Genomic DNA, 20,899 nt, shown 5'->3' on the forward strand with positions numbered 1-20,899 from the left:
ATGGAGGAAGTGCCCCACCAGCTAAGAGGAGTAAACCCAGATAGAGGAACACGCTGGCCCAGGAAACAGGAGATCCCACACACAGAATGTGCAAAGGAAGCCCCAGGTAGGGGAGAAGGCGACCAGGAAGACTTGTGCAGACAGACGTGGGGGCTCTGCGAATCTCTGCCCATGGTCTGCGCTGGGCTCCAGAGCCATTTGTCTCCAGTGTGAACAGGCCAAGCCAGTCACCTCTGTTGACAGGTCATTAAGAGATCTTCAAAGATAATGATGTAAAACTGAGACCAAATGATGAGACAATTATGTCCCCCAACATCACCAGGAGTTACATTAAAATCTGGCATTTGGCCCTATACCCTGACTCAAAGGCTTTCTCCAATAAACCACAACATAGAAAATATATTTTCTTTTTCATTTACCCCCACCCTGCCTCTCTCCCTCCATCTCGGTCTGTCTGTCTCTCTCTCACACACACACACAGATATATGGACCGTGGCTTTGGAAAGCTATCCGAGCCTGTAACAGAGGGCAGCTGGTCCTACGGGGAAGGAAAAGGTCTCAATTTTTCTGCCATAGATTCTTTCAGTTTTTAATGCAACAAGTAAAACAGGATTATTCTCCATCCAGACCCCTTGGAGCGCCATGATCTTCAACTGAAGACGTCTCACTATTTGCTCTCCCCCTACTGATTTCTGTATCATGTGTACATGTATCACATACATGTACTACCTATTCAAAAAATGGGAATTTCCTAATGATTAGTTTCAAATGATGTATGGGCAGGTGAGGTCTAACATACATTCCAGACATTCGCTTAAAGCCCTCAAAGTTCACCCATAAATAGCAAGGAGTTCCTGAAAAGCCAGCAGCAGGGCTGGTCCTGACCTCAGTCTTCCAAGGGAGCGGCCATTGGGCCCTGACCTTTTAGAGTCTGTGATCTAATCTTCAGAGCCAGTTCCATCTTTATTAAAGGCTAATTAGTCACATGCACCTTTTTTTTTTTTTTTAAAGATTTCATCCATTTGACAGACAGATCACAATCAGGCAGAGAGGCAGGCAGAGAGAGAGGAGGAAGCAGGCTCCCCGCAGAGCAGAGAGCCCGATGCGGGGCTCGATCCCAGGACCCTGGGATCATGACCAGAGCCGAAGGCAGAGGCTTAACCCACTGAGCCACCCAGGCGCCCCAGTCACATACACCTTTTGAACAGTGTGTGAATTTTCATTTCAACACATAATCTAATGCCGGATAAAATGGCCTCTCTTGCCTTCTTCCATCAGCTTCTGGCAGAGAACAAAAACCACCGGAGAGGCCCTCCAGCATTTCCGGCTTGTCCTTTGCTCGGACAAGTGAAGCTCTTCACCTTTGTCACTGAGGCCACACTTCCACGGAGGGTGCCCCCGGCCACTCTGCCAACGGCTGGAGAAGCAGGTCAGGACAAAGGCGGCTACGTGAGGCAGGCTACTGGGGCTTCTCACCCGGAAACCCAAGTATGAGGAGCAGTTGGCCTTCGCTAGAATCTGCCTGCCAGGCGGCCTCCGGGGAGGACGGCGGCACCAGCCAAGCGGAAGCCGGACAGTAGTCCTGAGGGCCGCGGAGAGCCAAGGAGAATGGCCAGACACTGCGAAATGGAAAGTTCTCAAACCCACTCACTGCTTTAAAAACTTTAAAGCTAAACTACAACTCCCAATACCTTCTGAACGGCCGCTATTTGGAGTTGTTGGGTTTTTTTTTTCTTAATACATGTTTTTGAAGCAGAAAAACTACCTGTTCATTTCAAACCAGGACACTGGCCGAACGGGCGGGGTGGGGGTGGAGAAGTGCTTCAGGCGCACTTGGCTCAGTCAAGGTGACAGACTCATTTGCCTGTTGGTTTCTCCCCAGATCTTTGTTCCTGGGGTTCCAAGGATTCAGAGACAAAATGTCAACTGAACACGCCCCATACCAGTCTAATTCCTCTTAACAGCCTGCCTCACAAATTATACACATCTCTGAAATCAAGCATCTTTGAACACGGAACACAGACCCACCATTCCGATCTGAAAGGAGGAAGATTCCATGTAGAAACTAAAATCACCATAAACTAATCTGCAAAGGGCAGGGTGTAAGGGTTAGAAATGGTCCTCTGAATTTAAAAATAATGACAATGGGGACTATCAATTAGGCAACGGGCGCTCAGAGCCTATGTGCTGGCTCGGCTACAATTTTTTTTTTTTTAATGTCTGGCAGAATGTTCTACAAACTAAACCCAGCAAGAGTACAATTCTACCAGAAGGTGCCTCAGATGGTTTTGCTAATAATTTTGATCAGCTGAAATGGAAAAAAACACCATTTCAATTATTCACTTTCAAAAACTGTCAATTTTAAGTTGCAATACAAAATGCCCCCTTTTTCCCCCTCTGTCGCCAGCCACCAAGCAAATAAAGCTCAACCCCAAAAGAACCCTCACAATAAGGAACCGGGTATGAGCGGTGACATTTTTGAATACGTGAACGTAACACAAATGTTGTCGACATTAATTTCTTGCCACTTGCAAGTTCAGTCCAGCTTGTGCGTAACTTTGCTCGAGGAGAATTCCTTCAGAGAAGGCGCGGGAGGCTGGCATTGCTGCGGCTGCAGAGATGGAAATGTGAACCACCATATATTGGCTTTTGCTTTAATAGCCTTTTAACCAACTTTGTTAATGGACTGAATGCAATTTAGATATGGAACTTGGCTAAAACGTAGCTTCAATTGGCTATTAAAATTTAAGAGCCAACTAAGATAGCTAATTACAAAAAAAAGCTCCAGTGATAATGCTAAGCAGAATTAGTAATAGCAAATGACCGTCTGTCTAGTCTTATTCCCATAGGGAAGGAAACTCTTAACTGAGAAGTCAACCAGACAATGTGCAGCAACCCTAATTGCATTACCGGTATTCCGGCATACAAATCTGGCAGCTCCCTGGGACAAAACCGGGAGTAAAGTCTGTCAAACTTGAGTCAGAAAGCAACTGACCCTCTTTTACATCCCAGTTAGAGCAGATTCCGGGAAATTTTTTTTTTTAATTCACACTTGATGGGTAAGTGCCATTTCACTGAGGAAAGTTCCTATATAGCCCTGGCTGGGACTGAGGACGGAGGATGAAGGCAGAAGCCCTCCAAAAAGCACAGTTCGAAAGGAAAAGATCCTTCGTCTACCCAGAAGGAGAGTCTCCCTGTAGATGGCTAGGTCTGAAAAAGACAACAATAAATATGACTGCTAAAAAGTTGAGCTTAAGGGAAAAAAAACCCGTTCTACTTCTTTGCTTCATTACAGATACCCTCATTATGGCATCAGTTGAAGTGCAGACTAGCTCTCCTGTGAAGATTTATCATGTGTGGTGGCCACTTTGAATCGGAGGTACTGGAGTCTTTAACATTCCCTAGTCAAGTGTCTCCCTGCTGTGCCTGTAAATGTCAGTCCAGTTTTTTCACGGCTGTGCGCACAGATTAGAAACAGCGGGAGAGCTTGGGAGTATGACTACAATACCAGTAAGGACACTTGTCTTCGTGGCACTGCTCAAGTGATTCTTGGAATGTAGGACCCTGCTGTTTTCTAATATTTACACACAACTGGAGTCATCAAGAGCAGTAAATGCAGTCTAAAGGCAGCTTGCTTCTTTTGTTAGGGACTTTACATTCAAATAGGGATATCAACAATAACACCAAAAAAATAAAAAATAAGCCACCATTTTAAAAAGTTTCATATTTCCCCCCAATTTTGCTGCTAAAAGACCAACCAGGTATTATCATGACTGTTCACTTAGCTCGACCCTTGCTTCCAAACATTTTCTATGTGCATCACACAGTTCACTGGGAACAGCAGGGGTCTGGGATTCTTGACCTCAAATTGTGTTTCTGCAGGCTGTGCTGTCTCTGACCTCTACAGGAACAGACAGGGCCTTGGAACCATTTTCATGTAATTTCAGCCACCTTTGCTTTCTGAACACTTTGCATGGCAGAGCAAAAAGACTTATTTGGGGGCTGTAGCACCTGGCATACAGACAACTTCTTTCAAAAACCTGGTTAGGAACTTTTTTAAAAAGGGGAAAAAAAAAAAAAAAGCCCACCACAACTATGTATGTATCTTAAGAAATGTCTAAATGATTCTTCTTTAAATTACAAATGGTAGGACAAATTACGTATCTTTGTCCTAAGCTCTTCGATCTCTGCCAAGGATTTCTGAACTAGAAGCCTAAAGGGGCAGGGGCAGGGGCCGGGGGGACCAGATCACACAGCTTTGCAACTAGTGTTAAACCCACTGGGATGTGCACAGTACTTCTCCAGCTCAATGGGCTCATGCCTTAGCCCCAAAATGTTCTGTATAGTTAACGAAATAAAAGAAGACAAAAGAACACAACTTCCTTACCCCACTTTGGGGGGCGATGAGCTCTTCTTAGGGTCTTGGGCACATCTCTCTATCTAGGGAAGTACAAGAACTCTTCCTCTCTTGTCACTGGGCAATGGAACAGAATCAATAGAATCAGTATGTACTACCCAACTGTAACCTTCCCTGTGATCTACTGCCCTGAACTTTCCAGTGTTCAGTTAGCAGACCCTTCAGTGGCTCCACTCGGACGCTTAGACAGTACTGTCACCAACTGGACTCATGAAGAAAGTTTGCGAGAGCATGACGGGGCATTGCTCCCATCTCAGAAATATACCAAGAAGGATCAGCGTGAACTTCTGTACTAAGACTCTTGTCTCAAGTTCAGAAAGAATACTGAATGAGCAATTTTTCAGTTTTTAAACAAACTAGCCTGAGTGTTACAAAGTTTTCATGTATATAACTATGATCACTCCTCACTCACTCCTAAAAGGTACTAGCAGCAGAAAGACAACCTACAGAAAAGCAGAAACAGATTGAGACCACTGCCCCCTCTCCTCCCCCTGCAAACTCTGAGCTGGCCTTTAGAACTTCTTCCCACTGCCGAGCACCAGGCACAAAAGTTACCTTACAGATCATCTCCAGTCATCCTTCTGACAATTCAGACTTCTAATGAGCGCTGCACTTTATATCAAAAAGAGGAAAGAATTTTTCAAAGATCATTTATGGTGGCTTACTTAAATAAAACAAAAATTTGCTCAATGCAGAAAGATTATAGGTTAACTTGAGCCAAAATTACAAAAATTCAGGAACACTACTCATAAATTGCACAACTTCTGTCATAATAAGAGAAGACTCACCACTTTATGAATGACACACTTAGTATAGTGGAAATGGTAAGCATTTTATTTGCAAGAGCACACCCAAGGAATACGGAGTTGCCTAAACCATCCGGTCAGCGGTACACTGCAAAGATCCCTGATCCAATGCGCGAGGCCGCGGCATGTGTACCCCGAGCCCCTTCTCCAGTACTGAGTCTTCAGAGTGCCTTATCCTCATTACGCAAAGCTTAATGAATGAGGGGCATAGAATACCCGTGGAACTTTAAAAGAAACCAAAACTCACAAAACCTCATCTATTCAACTGTTGTTAATTGCGAGAAATAACAAAGGCATGATAGCAGGACTTAAAAGATACCACAGCCAAAGAACGAGAGCCTGATTTCTGTAGTGCAGTAAGCTCGTAAGTGAATTTTTCCTTTCATTTTGATTTCTGTTATGCGACCTGGGAAACAGTAAGAATTAATAAGTAAAATGGCATTAATTAAATCAGGGTGGTGCTGGCATAAGGACAGACAGACAGATCAATAAAATCGAACAGACAGTGGTAAAATAACTTAATACAGAATAAGGCAGGCATCATAAACCAGGGTATAAGGGGCCGGGGAAGATTTATTTAACAACGGTACTGGAGCTACCGGTTAGCTACCTGGAAAAAAAATAAATTGTGATCCTCACCTCTTGGAATACATGTGCCAAAATTAATTCCATATGGATGAAAAATTTAGAAGCATTAAGACAAAAAGCCTAGAAAAAGTCATGGTAAATGTTTCTGATTTCAGGATGGGGAATATTTTTTAAAAAGTGGTAGAAAGTACAATGAAAAAGATCAAAAGATTAAAACCATAAATATTAAATTTCACAAAAATAAAAAACACTACCATCAACAAAAACGAATGGGAAAAAGTCAGCAACAAACATAACCAAGGATTAAGATCATCACTACACGAACAGTACAAACAAATACACCAGGGAGAAAACACAGTGATTTGTTTATAAATAAAAAATTGCTTTGGTTCACTAACAATTAAAAAAAAATTTACCTTATCAAATGATAAAAATTAGTAATACTCAAGGATGACATTTCTAAGCTGTGTACTCTGGCTGGTGGATTTTTGCAAAGCAACTTGTTAATCTGCATCAGTAATCTTCCATTTTCATAGTCTTTGACCCAGTGGTTGCCTTCTGAAAATCTAAGGAAATCTTCGTGCATGTGGACAAAGACTCCTGCCTAGTTTAATCAAGAATATTACTTACAGGAGCTCCTGGCTGGCTCAGCTGGCAGAGCAGGCAACTCTTGATCATGGGGTCATGAGTTCGAGCCCTATGCTGGGTTTAGAGATTACCTGAAGGAACTTAAAAAAAATTAAAAAAATTTTAAAAATTACTTGTAATATCTCAATACCAAAGACAACTTAAATGTCCAAATGACCATTAGGGAGATGGTCAGGAAAGTGTCATAAAGCCACAAGACAAAATATTACAGAAATATAAAAATTATATCCATAAAGTATCTATACTAACATGGAAAGTATTTAATTCTAGCTTTAAAAAGCAATATATGAAGTTTTATATAAAGTATAATAATTATTTTAAGATAAAAATGCATAGAAAAGCCTGGGAGAAAATGTGTCAAAACATTCACAGTGGTTTCCTGTGAGTGGGAGTAATATGGCTAGTTTGTCTTTTCATACTTTTCTGTGTGTTGCAAATTTCCTACAGTGACCAGGTATTATGAATAAACTTTGGTAATCACAAGAACATAGCCAACAAAACAGCATTTTAAGGGATAATCAAGCACAGATTGCTCAACCACATATAAACACATACACATAAATACATATAATTTATTTGTATTTCCACCACTAATTTACTGCTATGTAACTTGGGCCTTTATATGCACATTTAATTTAGTAATTTGAAAAAATAACTGGAGTTTTATAGCTCTGGTCTATTAGCATTTTATTTGTCTTATGAGGTCACCACTGAAAACTACCTAGAAGCTGTTTTACTTCAGGGCTCAGTTGGTTACCAAAGATGTATCGGTTGCTTTCTAGAACATCTAGAGCACATACTGCCCCACGTGTGAAGGACAAGAGCCTGGCACAGGTATCGATCCTCCAGAGACCAGACCATCTCAGCTCACTAACGACCGAGGAAAACGGCAGAGAAGGCAGGACCGCGTGGTGCCAGGAACACCTGTCAGAACGTGGACGCTGGGTTATGAACGAACAGAGACTGGCCAAGTCCTCTGAAACACGGACTGGAAAGGAAACAGAAATGATGCAAAATAAAAACAGTAAGTACAAAACTGAAAATGGCCAGGAACAAAAAAAGCCTAACTCCGAATAACAAGGCCATTTGATCACTGGTTTAAAACAAAGGGAGCCTACGAAGCCTAGTGTAGGTAGGAAGGAGAAGAGCAGCGGAATTAGGAGATGCAGCCAATGAATCCAACTGGCTACTCTGGCTACTAGTTTTTAATTTCTGCAGCCCTGCCAACAGAGTAACATTCGCGAAGATGCCAGCACTTGTTAAAAACAATATGTGAGGAAATGTTTGTTTTCTTAATATTTAACCAACAGGTTTTGCTATGTTTTTGTGTTCTGAAAAATAAAAAAGGCTAAGGCATATACACAAAAACACACCACACACATTTTATCCTATTTTAAGCATCAATGTGTTTGAAACAGAACTTGAGAGTTGATTTAGGTGTTACAAATAAACTTGGGACCATAACACTGATGAGCACAGAAATCCAACATTCTACAGAAAACAGGAGGAGGCTCTGCCCAAAATCTAGTTCTCGCTTCTGCAAAGACACACGCTCGAGAACTTCAGGAGGCTTTTAAAGGATGAACTTTCAAAGGGAAGACTGCAGATCTGGTCTGCACTTTTCAGCATCTGACCACGGCAGTGACACGCGTTCCATGCATGTTTACACCTAAACACCCGCACTAGGGGCCGAAGTTTTCAAGTCCCAGTGTTGGCTCAGAGCTGCTCAAATGTGGCACCGCCTTGACAAATGTGGGGTATGTCGACGTCCCACCTGCACTATTACTTGCCATTTTCTTTAAATCAACGCATTTTTTTAAAAAACAGAAATACCTACTTGAGGCTTGTCCTAAGCAAAAGAGAAATCACTAGTTCCCTGTACTACTTAGGTTCTGAATACATATTAGAAGACATGCTTAATGCTTAAATACTGAAATAAAAGTGCGTCTCTACACCATCTACAAACATGGAACATGCCATTAAGCAGTGAGATGGATGGCCCTTTAGGAAATCCAACCCAATTTCAATTTCTGCAACAAAGTAAACCTTGAAATTGTTCATAAAGGTTTAAATCCAAAGCTTTTATTGTCAGGGCAACTATAAAAAATCCCAATCTAAAAATGTCTGATCATTAAAACTCTCGAGTGCTTGGTTTACTGCACAGACATCATATGCCACAAAAAGCCAACACTTCTGGGGCGCCTGGGTGGCTCAGTGGGTTAAAGCCTCTGCCTTCAGCTCAGGTCATGATCCCGGGGTCCTGGGATCGAGCCCCGCATCGGGCTCTCTGCTCTGCAGGAAGCCTGCTTCCTCCCCTCTCTCTCTCTCTCTCTCTCTGCCTGCCTCTCTGCCTACTTGTGATTTCTCTCTCTCTGTCAAATAAATAAAATCTTAAAAAAAAAAAAAAAAAGCCAACACTTCTAATAACCTCCTGTGAGTGAGCTTGCTTTGTTTTACTTGTTTCACAGGATCGCCTTCAACGAAGCCCGTCTATAAATCTGCACTCACTCTGCCCCCCAACACCTTATCACCTGTTTTCATCTCCTGCCACTTGGACACTTACGCGGTCCTTCTACAATCTAACTTTCAATACCTGTGTCTGCTCTCCCACAGACCTACTTACTACCCCGCTTTTGCCTTCTTAACCCTCTCCCTTCTTTGTTCCTCTTGCTTCATACAGCAAGTGCCCAGTAAATGCTTGTGGAACTGAACAGAACCAATGCAATCCAAATCTTATGGCCACAACAAATGGTGTATTTGTATCACACAAAAAGAGACTTTTATTTTAAGGTTTGTATATCTGCTTAAAGATGTAGAATTTGCCAAGCATTTCTAAACACTCGGGACAACGGACAGTGATTAGAAAGTAACACCATGGTGGTTTTTCTTGCAGCTATTGCAGAGCCTCAAACACATACAGCTCAGGATAAGCTTAAAGAGTATGACCTAAAGATTTTCAATTTTATAAATTAGCCTTTAATAAATTGTACACAGTATTTACTTAATAAAAAAAAAAGTTTATATTTTTCAAAGACATAGTTATTTCATGGTCAGCCCCATCCTCAAAGACTCACATGAAAATATAACATTTAAAATAGAAAAAGAGGAGTAAGTCAAATGACAGGAAGAAAAGTCGATTTACAGCATTTGATTTACTTCTGGACTCTCTTTCTGGCTTTTGAACCTTGAAGAGAAAAAACAAAGAAATTCCAATCACTAACTTAATAAAAGCTAAAGAAGAAAAATATAAGCATTTCCATATATACTTATTTGTATTTAAAAATCTAATTGACTATGATGATTGGTGGAGATAAAATTCACACACAAAAGTAAGGGTTAATAGCCTGAAAATCTTTGGAAATTGTGTCAATTTTTTAATATGTCAAAAAATATGCTAACATCTACCTTTCAGTCTTAAGTCACAACAGAACTCTCCCAAAGGTGAAAAACACATCCAATTTACAAGGGCACTGAAATATTTCTCCCCCAAATTTTTATTTGCAATTTAAAACAGTAAGTCCTAATGTAACCTATAGCAACAAGACAGGCATTCATTTCTGGGAGGGAAGTGATGAAGTAATGCATATTTCTGAGAAGCAAGGAATAAAATGTGTTGCTTTTTAAAGCCTGTTACCTATACTCTTTAGGCGGGACAGCACTGGGCCATTCCAAGACATGAAGTCTTTCCACTAGGAGTTAAAGAGACCCCAACTGAGTAGCCTTCTAAAGAAACATCACACCTGATCCTGGTCTAAGTACCTTATGACAGTTTCTATCCAACTACTCCTGAGTTGGCATAAATCAGTGATTCTTTACTGGGGGCAGAGCTCTGAATGGGAATTCCACACAGGAATTCTACCTCACCAAGGAGACTCTGTTCCCACCCAGCACCCCCACACTACCCCAAGGCAAGCACAGAGTCGGAAGAGTATGTGTAAGCCTGATCACGGCTGCCTAGCGCTGGCAAACCAAGTGTGCCTTCCAACCGCCTCATGACTCCCTTGGTCAGGAAAAGAGCAACAGTACCAGGGTGAGGGGCAGCGTGGTCGCCCATAATTAATCAATGAATGCACTAAACAACAGATCAATACTTCTTTCCTGAAACGTACAAAACATTCTTTGAATCTAGGACAAAATACTTACCGTACATCTAATAATAAATTCTAAAGGTTTCCTGTTTACAGACTTAGTTACCTTGTGGAAGATCAGTTTAAAAATTAGCGTTTTTTTTTATTTTTCCAAGTTCCAGTTTTTATTTAATTGCCATATACTTCAATTAAAGCAAACTTCAAATTTACATGGACATTTTTTTCCTGCCATTGATATGCATAGCCTATACTATGGTTTAAACTTTTGAGCTTTTTTTTCAATTTTTGTGATAGATAAAAATATATCCTAAGGTAGATTTCTAATTTTTTATTTCAAGAATTTTGAAATTAATTTTGCACAGAAAACTAGGAATGTTGTGATGGCCTAAGATGGGGTATAGTAGGGTATCACAAATTCCAGGTCAGTAATCAGTACTATAGTACATCTTCCTTTCAATAAAATTTGAAATCTATCGTCACATTACAAAGGACACTTAACAATAGCTATCACTATGTTCAAGGAGTATTATTCTCATTAACATCCTAATTTGTCATTTTACTCTTAAATAACACTGCTGCTTATACCTTGCAATCTAGATTTAAAATTTTTCACTGCAACTAAAAACACTACCTGGAATTTATTATATAATCAGGATCCTACAATGTGGAGTCTTTGCTGCACGTATCAATTCAGTATTTTCTCTAATAATTCTAACTGTGGCAGAAAAAATATTTTTCCTCTTCTCATATATTATGAAAACGTACCCATTTCATAAATGTAAAATGTACCCATTTCATAAATGTAAAAGACTAATATGTAAAATTTAAAATCTGAAAAAGGAAAAGTATAAGTCTGGATACTCTTGTATAATTTTATTAATGCAAAAATTTAGAACAAGTGGGAAGTGTCTTTGTAGTGTGCCCTTAAAAAGATCCCTTTTGTGACCGGATCATAGATATTCGAGAGGTAACTGTCAATTCTGCTTCCCTCAGATTTCTCAAGAATGGACCAAAATTCAAGATTGTTCAAATATAACATTAACAAGAGAAGGTTGTGGATTACTGTCCATTTTATGAACGGAAGGGACAAAGCAGCTAGCCATAAATATCATGGCTACATTAACTAATTTTTAGTACAATTCTGAAGTACTGGGACAGTTCTGAAATGCCAGAATATGCATGGTTTTTAAGGCTTATCATTTTGTGGGGGAAAAAATTACTTGCAGCAAATAACCAAATTTTCTCAATTGGTAAAAATTATGCCTTGCATAAAAATAAAAGGATTAGAGGCCTCTGTTCTTCTTGAAAACCACCCCGTCACCCCCTCTCTTTCTTTGAGAAAACCTACACAATACACATTTTGAAAGCTTTCAGAATGTGTTCTTACACAATAGACCCCCAACTAGTCAAAATGAGTTTAGGTGTATCAAGAAAATTATACGCGTTTTTAAAATGGTCTAAATAGATATTAAAGGAAAGTTGCTCCCATTTTGCCAGGCACAGCATTCTGAAAGATCACACAGTGAGAAAAATCTCTTACCATATTGTAAACCATAAATTGTGTTTGAAAATAAAATTGTTAATGAAGAAACTGACATTTCTAAAGCTGCTGCTGTTAGAGGTAACCATTCTTGAAACACGTTTATGACACAAAATCTTAAAGCTCTAGAACACAGAAGTCACTGAATTGTATTATACATTTCCTTAAAACAAAATTCAAACATAATAATGCGCCTCCTCCTTCGAGTTACTTTAAAAGGATGAATACAAATATAAATTTCATGAACACTGGCCTTTTTTTTTTTTTTCCCAGAAGCAATAACATTTTACCATCTCAGGTAATATTTCTCTCATTTATGAATATTTAGACAGTAAAATACTTTAACTAGCCCTGAACTTTAGGAGAAAGGAAAAATTATAGTAAGAAGAGAAACAGCATTTAAATAGAGCAATTTGGAGTTTATATGAATAAGGGAGAATTCAATTATCCTCTATCTTCTTTTTGTTTAAATTGAAACAAAAAATCTGGATTGTTCTCCTTAAATATGCAATGGGGTCCACACTCTTCTTTTGTTATTAATAAATAAAATGAAAATACTAATATATTTTTCCCCATAAAAACCAGCAACGTAAGGACCTTAAATTAAAATTTTAGGTATAAAAAGTATTTTTTCATAATTATAGCCCAATTTTAAAATCACTGATGTATCAAAACAAATAACTGACGCTCACTAAAGCAAAGTTCAGGTAACAAATGACCTTCAGGCATCAAAAGAAGCATGAGTCTTCTCCATGCACAGCTGTAAATTCACTCTGATCTAAATGGGTATCAACCTTACTACCACAATGTGGGCTTTTTGCTGAACTAAAACTGCCCTTTTTAAAATATAAGGGATTTTTTTAAAGTAAGAATATTGCTCTATCTTTACAAATGCTCCTTAATTTTGCTCCCACTCACTGTCATAGCTGCTGCTGCTAGCCTCTGGCTGAGACAGGCCTCCATGCACTGCTCCTCGGGACTCCTCACTTCCTAGTAACAAAACGAACAAGAAGGGAGGCGGGAGAACAGTGGGGCTCGGGAAATGGCTGCAGGAGAGAAAAAGGAACTTCTTCAAAACCTTCAGCCTCCCGGGTAAAGTTCTATCCTCCCTCTCTAGATACCCCCAGGATTCTCTGCGGTGAATTCATGTAAACCTAAGGATGTTCTAGTCATACTATACAAGAAAGACCACACTAACAGAATTGAGTGCAGAAGATTCTCTTTGAAAGTCAAATGTTAGTCTTGCACAAACACGCACAGGTGACACGATCAAAGGAAAGGGAAAATACCTTCCTAGCCTGATTCAACAGGGCACTTGGGCTTTAATGAAACTTTTACCAAAAATGAGCCTTCTCTATTACAAAGTGGGAAATGTTTCATAAATAAACGAAAAGGCAGCGAGACAGAAAAGAAATCTGGAAAAAGAAAAACATGGTACAGCAGCCAGCACTGAATCTCTTCATTACGTCAAAGAAATTATCTCTTAGGAAACGTGGCAACTGTTTTCCCTTTTCGGAGCCACCCAAAGGTGTACCTACACGTCCTGCCCTGGCCATCCCCTAAGTGGACACACGGCAGGAAGCCCAGCCCCACCCCGCTGTGCCCTTGGCAGGTGCGTCCCTGCTGCTGTCGATGTCGCCTCGGCTCCGGACTGGAAGAGGCCTCACCAGCAGTTTACGAGCCATCTCAGAAATGACTTTACACTCTGCTCTTTACTTCAAGGGCTTGGAAAAGTGATGACTGAGGCCTTAATTCCTTGAGTCCCAACTTGCTGAGAGAAAAGAAGAGGTTGCAGACTCAGTGGGGAGCACTGGGGTGGCTCAGGCCAGTAGAACAGGCAGCTACATAAGCCCAGATACTACTCGCCTGATCCGAACCTTCCCTCAGATCCTGTAAAGTGGATCAATGTGCAGAAACGGAGAGACGGTAGCCTGAGAGGTCAAGAGTTCCGGCTCTGCCATTTAAGGGCTCCGTGTCTTGGGCTCCCTCAATGCAAAATCAGAGTAGCTCCCCACCCCAACTTTGTGATAACTGTGAACAGTAAACAGTGCAATGTACGTACAAAGAACATGTGATGATACTATACAAATAGAAGATCTTCTTGTAGGATGTTTTATTATAAAATCAAAATGTTATGACTATAAGCTAACCTCTTACTTAGTAGAAGGAAATGTAATGTGTGTTTATATATGGAAAAAGCTAATAGGCAAGATTGTTCAACTTACGGGTTTTTGTGGCCTCTTCCGTCTGTGTATCGGAGCATTCCATATCTTCGACACTGGATTTGGTGCTCTCCTCAATTCCTTTCTTGCGCTTGTTACACAGAGATTTTTTAAAAGAGAGAGAAAGAGAGATTCGGTCTGATGGTCAAATAAGTAAATACACAAACTTGCCAGATACTAGTATATTTGCAAATCTATCAAGGTGTGGGTATAACAAAACACACAGTCAGAATACACACGACTACAGTGTGGTAGTTACCTAAGGGGGAGGGACTGTGGATGAAGAAAATGGGATAAAGAGAGTCTTCAACTGTACAGTTAGTCTGAACATCAGCTTGTTTGTTACAAGCACCTCGAACTTTTTACCCTTCTTATAGTTCATCATTGACAGCCTAACCAGCAGAATTGATGATACAGAAACTCTCTTTTAAAAGCAAACCATTTAACAAATTTGGTTTCACCGCTCAGGCCGATGACACTTACTCTCCCCATTTAACAATGTGTGTGGCGTATGCGGGGGGAGGCGTGGTAATCCACTTGATAATGGGAAAATATACACCTTGTCCATATAGTATATCACTGGTTATACCCTATCAATCAGTGGTAAAATTCTACACATGAATCAATAAAGAAAAACTTCCAATAAATGTCTTCGTTTGGTATACTTCTCATTAAAAGTTTAAGGAGTGGGGGGGGGGACACCTTCCTGTAGAGGAAGAGTCTTAAAAGTACACAGCTCTCCTAAAATCTCAAAAACAGGGTGGGTTTTCCACGATCCCCTCAAGCTTTTCCAACATTCTATTTATTTTTCTAGTGAAGGGTTACTTAGGAGTTAACGCTTAGTCTGTCAGCAGCCAGCCTTCCCAAGAGCTCGTTCAGTTTCTTTTCATTATTTTCTACCACGACGACATTTTCTAACTAATTCAGTCCTGTGTGAAGTTTTTAAATTACTCAACACACCTACGTGTAGGAATGACTACGGAAGAACCCAGTAATAACTTTACAAGTTTGCATTTCTCCTGTTAGAGCTTTCTCCCACGTAGCCTCAAATTTAAATGTGTTAAAATCCAAATGATAACTCAAAGCTTCGCTGGGTTGCCCAGATTTCATTTAGGAAATCCTCTCATCTGTCCCAAATTTCAGATTCACGATGCACCAGAAAGTCCTCGCTTCTATTTTCTAACAATTGCTATTAAGTCGAACTTCATCTGAGACTCTCCCTTGCTTCGGGCTACTCTGCGCACTGCCTGCTGACCGCGCACCGCTCTCCTGCCTGCTGGCGACCGCGGATTCTGTTCCACAGAGAGCTGCAAGGAAAAGCTCCACTCTACTCAAACCGCATTACCTTAAAACCCCCAAATGGTCAGAACTGTTATTATCTACATATTACAAATAATCCCACTGTTTCAAAATATGCTTAAGGTGCCCGTGGAAAGACCAGAACTCCAAGATCCCCGCCATGCTCCTTAAGAAAACGCTTCACCCAGACAAAAATAACTTGACTAACCCTTAAGAAACCTTCAAAGGCATTCATTTAGCAGATTTGTATATGGAGGTATTGCCTCTCAAGAATAGCTGTTCAGAGTGGCTGTAACTTCATATAACTGATGAGAGAAGGGGAGAGTGCCTTACATCTTTCTTTTCCAAAGTGTTGCTTCATGATTACCATCTAGACCCTGCTGGGCTGAACAGATTGGTTCGATAATTACATACAATAACTGCAGTGGGCAGGTAACCCTCAGCTGGCACAGGGCAGCTCCCCTGTGAGAACTTCCATATGCAAACTGCACTGATGGAGTGCATTAGGTACATCTTTCCTGCCGGTGCACAGGCCTGATTAACGCCAGCCAAGACTCCAAGGTTAGCATGTCAGCAGATTTGTGATGCATTAGGCAGGAATAAACACAGACACTTTTGTTCATTCGGACCAAAATTAAGGAGGAATATTTCACTACTATATTGCATTCCATACAGGAAAGAATGCATTTTCCGATTTTAAGGAGGCAGATTTTTAAATGCTCATTATAAAGGGAGCTCTCCAATACATTCTACCTAAGAACCTAGTGCATTCATCTTGTTCTCAAGCTTATTTAATAAAAAAGAGCTATCTTAATCTCCATGCAAGTAAATTACATAGGAATGAAAATCAGCCAGTATTCAACCAACCAAAACAACAACAACAACAACAACAAACACCTGTATTTTAAGCATCCATGCAATAGGTAAAGCACTGAATTTCATTAGAACACACTCCAGCTGGGTATCTCCTGCCCAACTTTTCTAAGAATGTATTTAGTTTTGACAAAAGGGGCCCATGTCTCTAGGAAAAGACCAGTTTAAAAAAACAGAACAAAACAAAAAAACCCTTCATGTTTAAAAGCATCTAAGTGTGTTACTGATTCTATAAGGCAATGAGTAAAATTCCAAACAATCCACTGGCAGTTTCTTTCTCCTGATTATCTCCTAATGTTTCATTTTGTTATTTGTCAACATCTTGGGCTTCAGATCGTGCATATTTTGGCTCTTTCTGAACAGAAAACGGCTTCAGAAAAGGACTACGTGAATCTGACTCTGTCATGTTCCACACCAGGTCTCACAAAGTGCCTCTACATTTATAAATGAAATCAAAATATTATACGACACACCAGAATGACTTATAAACTTAGAATAGAGTTTTCTTTTAATTCAGCACAGCTAAAATATCTGCAGAACATGAGGTTTATTTCAAAGGGCATTAGCGTATGTATTACACATTGTATTTCTGAAGTGTTCAGATATGCTAGGCTAAAATTTAGTTAATTAGCAGCTTCTCACTTCCAGCTTAGAAACAGGAAGACAAATCAGCTAGATGCATTTGGACTGATAATTTACTAATAGTCTAAACACTGACTAGAGACCACTTAGAGACTTAAAGCTGTTTTAACAGGACAAAGAATAAAAATCTTGTGAGGCAAAAACCAAAGACCCATTCATTCTTTGCTTCCCAGGTCACACATCAAAAGATCACCTCTAGATGCTTTCAACAGCCTCTAAGAAAAGCCAATCAGATCCACGGCTATATCAAAGGTGAGTAGTATTTAGGACTGTTGTTGGTTTTTAACTCTTTATTTAAAAAATCACAAATGTTTATTATAGAATCTCTGAATATACAGCCTCAAATTTCCAAATGTTTGGTACTGTACGCGTGTCGACGAACAGAGAACTCTAAATACAATTACTTAGAGACTGACTGCGCCAGTCTGTCTTATTTACTTACTTAAGGCCACCTGAGGTCACCCTGCAAACGGTACATACTTTATAAACTAATAGCATTATTTACTTCAGTTCCTACATTCATTAATAGCAACCAAAAAACCATTATTTGTTACTCGACAGTAACTAAAAAAGCACAGAACACATATCTTCTATGAAAGCAAAGCAGGCAGGTGCGGTACACAGTACTAACAAAACCAGTGGACCTAGTTAGAATTCACAATGGGGGCAGAAAACGCGGAGGCTGGAGACAGCAGGAGCCTAAGAGAACCGGCTCAGTGTTTCTCAGCTGCGGTGGGAGAGACCAGGACTCAGAGTCCTCTGCTCCTGCTCCAGGGGCCGTCTCAGACCGACGCCGCCCCCCTTACAGTTCCTGGAGGCTGTGCTCTCACGGTAGTGCCTCGCTTCCGAAAGAAGGAGAATCCACCGAGCAGAGCCTCGGCCGCACTCTTGCTTCCCAATTCTGCACGTGCTCCCAGACGGCAGGGACGACGGCTCCTCATCTGGGCAGCTCCCATGGGGCCTAGCATGGTAGTTTACACAGAAATACCTACGGGGCTGCAGCTGCCGAGCAACCATTCAACGAGTGTTGTAACCATGAAGAGATGACTTCCCATTTCGCACCAAGCCTTCTACAGCCTGTGTGACGTTTAAGTGCACATGAAGTCATTACAGATATATTTTGAGAAAAAGCAGGAAAAGGTCAGACATAATCAGAAAAAGGAGAAATGAAAAGATGGGAAGCGGGTCAGGAAGTGAGTGACTTAAAAAGAAGAGCAGATTAATTTGGAGAATAATCTAAAAATATTCTGCTAGAATGCATTAAAGTGATTTATTATTTTAAATGAGTTCTAGTGATAAAGGCTGTAACAAGAATCATGACTATTACAACTTCCTTCCGCAGTAACACAGGCCTTCACGTTGCCAGGGCAGAGAACCCACCACATATTTACTAAGCACCTACTGTGTGCCTGGCAAGGTCACAGGCTGCATTCTCAAGCTGAAAAATGCATGCTAAAAAAACAGATTCAAGCAAAAGAGTAATCTTAGTTTTTATCAAAATATTAAACACACACGTCAAGTTTCTACAACTGTTAAGTCCTGGAAGAAATCACTTCAGGCTTCTGCAAATCATCGTAAGGAAGCGTCCAAGGTAAGCCCACGTGCACGAACGCCATGTGGTACAGTATCGACGCACCGTAAATGGAGCCCATGCGGGACTTCATTTCATCTGCAGTTGCTGTTGCTATTTGCTTACGTTCAGATGTCCTGTCAACACGTGTCGCTCATCTACTCCGGGGGTAGGGAAAGCAAGTACAACTCGTGAATTCCGCTAACTGTTAACAGGTCTGGGGGAAAGGGTTTAGCCAAAGAAAATGTTTCCACATGTGACTAACAAAGTTTGGAATACTGTGTTCTTCACTGGTTCAAGTTCTCCACTCCTAAGATACCACGAGGAATGAAGAATTTACTGTTGTTATCCGACAATGAGTTAATGCTAGCACGTGTACAGAAGTGAACTAACAGGGGACTGTAACGTGGGAGACGGTCTATGAGGAGCTGAGAAGGTGACAGTACAAACACGCGCGGTCTTTTGTGGGGGAAGGGCAGAGATTCCAGTGGCCCCGATATGTCACACCCACAAACAAGCTAAACTGTGTGTAAAAATAAGGGACATCTGGGGGGTAGTATTTCAACCTCTGCCTCACCTAAACTCTGAAGAAATGAACACAAAATAACAAGTAATATTTCAGCAGCAACAGTGACAGAGCCTCTCACCATAACCATTGGGAACTGGTGGTCAAGAAGAGTCAGACACTGCTAGAAAGCAACATGGGGCTCCTACGCACCCCTGAACCATACTGGGGAAAAGAACATGAGCAAACACCATTCAGAAATTTTTCACCACTGACCTTCAATTTACAGAATATAAACAGGAAGCTTGAAAAGAAAGACTGGACGAGCCCCTGGAAAAGACCTTCCCTATGCCCACACTGTCCCTCCGCGAAATCAGAACCTGTGATTCCGTTTCTTCCCTGGAGCAGAAGCCTGAAGAAAGAGGGCCAAATAACCACAATCATTCAAGACTAATTATTTTCAGCAATAAACAATGATTTACCAAAATAGATTACAAAAGAGAAAACGAGTAAAGCATAGCTAAGAGAAGAATCCCCAACGGGGTTTCTCTTACTTTGGGTTTAGATTTTACCAAATTTTGGCATCGTCTGGCCGGGAAGGGAATGGAGCAGGTACTGAGGAAAGACACGTAATCTGACCTGCAGTACCAGCTGAGCCATGGCTCTCCAGATCCTCCCAGAGTATGAACTACAGGCAAGGAAAGTCCCTTAGCAATGCCAAACCCTCAAACCCAATCTCTGAAGAAAAACAAAACAGTTTCATCAAATGGCAAACCCAAGGATTCACAAATACAATAATCTGTTAAGTCCATGTAAAGCTATTGTATTCAATATTAATACAATCCAGAGAAGAAGCATGCCAACAAAGTCAGAATCCTTGGGGACAAAAAGAGAAGATGAAATAAATGGTCATAGCATGCAAAAGACAGCTGAAGATTCCACTCTGAAAGAAAACACAGTAGTCCCAAAAGAAGAAAATCTTATAACATGCACTGGAGGCTTAAAAAAAAAAAAAGAAAAAGATTTTAAAAACTAAGTAAATGAGAAATGATAATTTAAAAAAGAAAATGAAGAGGTTACAAGGAAACTGCACAGCCAATAAATAGAATAATAATCACTACAGAACTCATAAATATATTAGAAACATCAAAAAACAGCAGACAGAGCTGACAACCAAATGACATGAAGGGAAGTTCTGTGGTAATTACAGATAATACAAAAGAATTAAGCACTTACAAAAAAATAGCCATGGAAGATGCTTATGATCTCTACACTGCCAGGGACAACTGCAAACATGACTGAATACATGAAAGACCACCTAAATAAACACCCAGGTGTACCATATTCATGGACAGAAAAGAATACTGTGAAGATGTCAATTCTTCCCAAATTGATAGAGTCAATACAATCTCAATCAAAATCCCAGAACTATTTGTATAGAAATTAATAGGCTGAGTCTGACATTTATATGGAAAGCTGAAGGGCTAAGAATAGCTAAGACAAAAAGAAGAACGGGGCGCCTGGGTGGTTCAGTGGGTTAAGCCTCTGCCTTCAACTCAGGTCATGATCCCAGGGTCCTGCGATCGAGCCCCGCATCGGACTCTCTGCTCAGCAGGGAGCCTGCTTCCTCCTCTCTCTCTGCCTGCCTCTCTGTCTACTTGTGATCTCTGTCAAATAAATAAATAAAATATTTAAAAAAAA

The 20,899-nt window shown here is 40.6% G+C and overlaps 1 protein-coding gene across 4 annotated transcripts in view; it reads right to left on the reverse strand.

Annotated features, from left to right (window-relative positions):
• Window positions 1–7,148: 7,148 nt before the first annotated feature.
• The window catches only part of VRK1 (VRK serine/threonine kinase 1), a 76,996-nt gene continuing 63,245 nt past the window's right edge, over window positions 7,149–20,899 (reverse strand). For 2 of the 4 annotated variants that reach the window (XM_044232097.1, XM_044232098.1), the window contains 2 exons: window positions 14,313–14,400; window positions 7,149–7,447 (listed from right to left, as the gene is read on the reverse strand). In XM_044232097.1, the coding sequence (XP_044088032.1) occupies window positions 7,164–7,447; window positions 14,313–14,400 (372 nt within the window). In that variant the 3' untranslated portion in view covers window positions 7,149–7,163. Of the gene's footprint in view, window positions 7,448–9,213; window positions 9,644–12,970; window positions 13,078–14,312; window positions 14,401–20,899 lie in introns of those variants that run through there. The other 2 variants (XM_044232100.1, XM_044232099.1) reach the window with 2 other exon arrangements.

Source organism: Neovison vison, chromosome 13, assembly GCF_020171115.1.
Source record: "Neovison vison isolate M4711 chromosome 13, ASM_NN_V1, whole genome shotgun sequence".
In the NCBI taxonomy this organism is placed as follows: Eukaryota; Metazoa; Chordata; class Mammalia; order Carnivora; family Mustelidae; genus Neogale; species Neogale vison.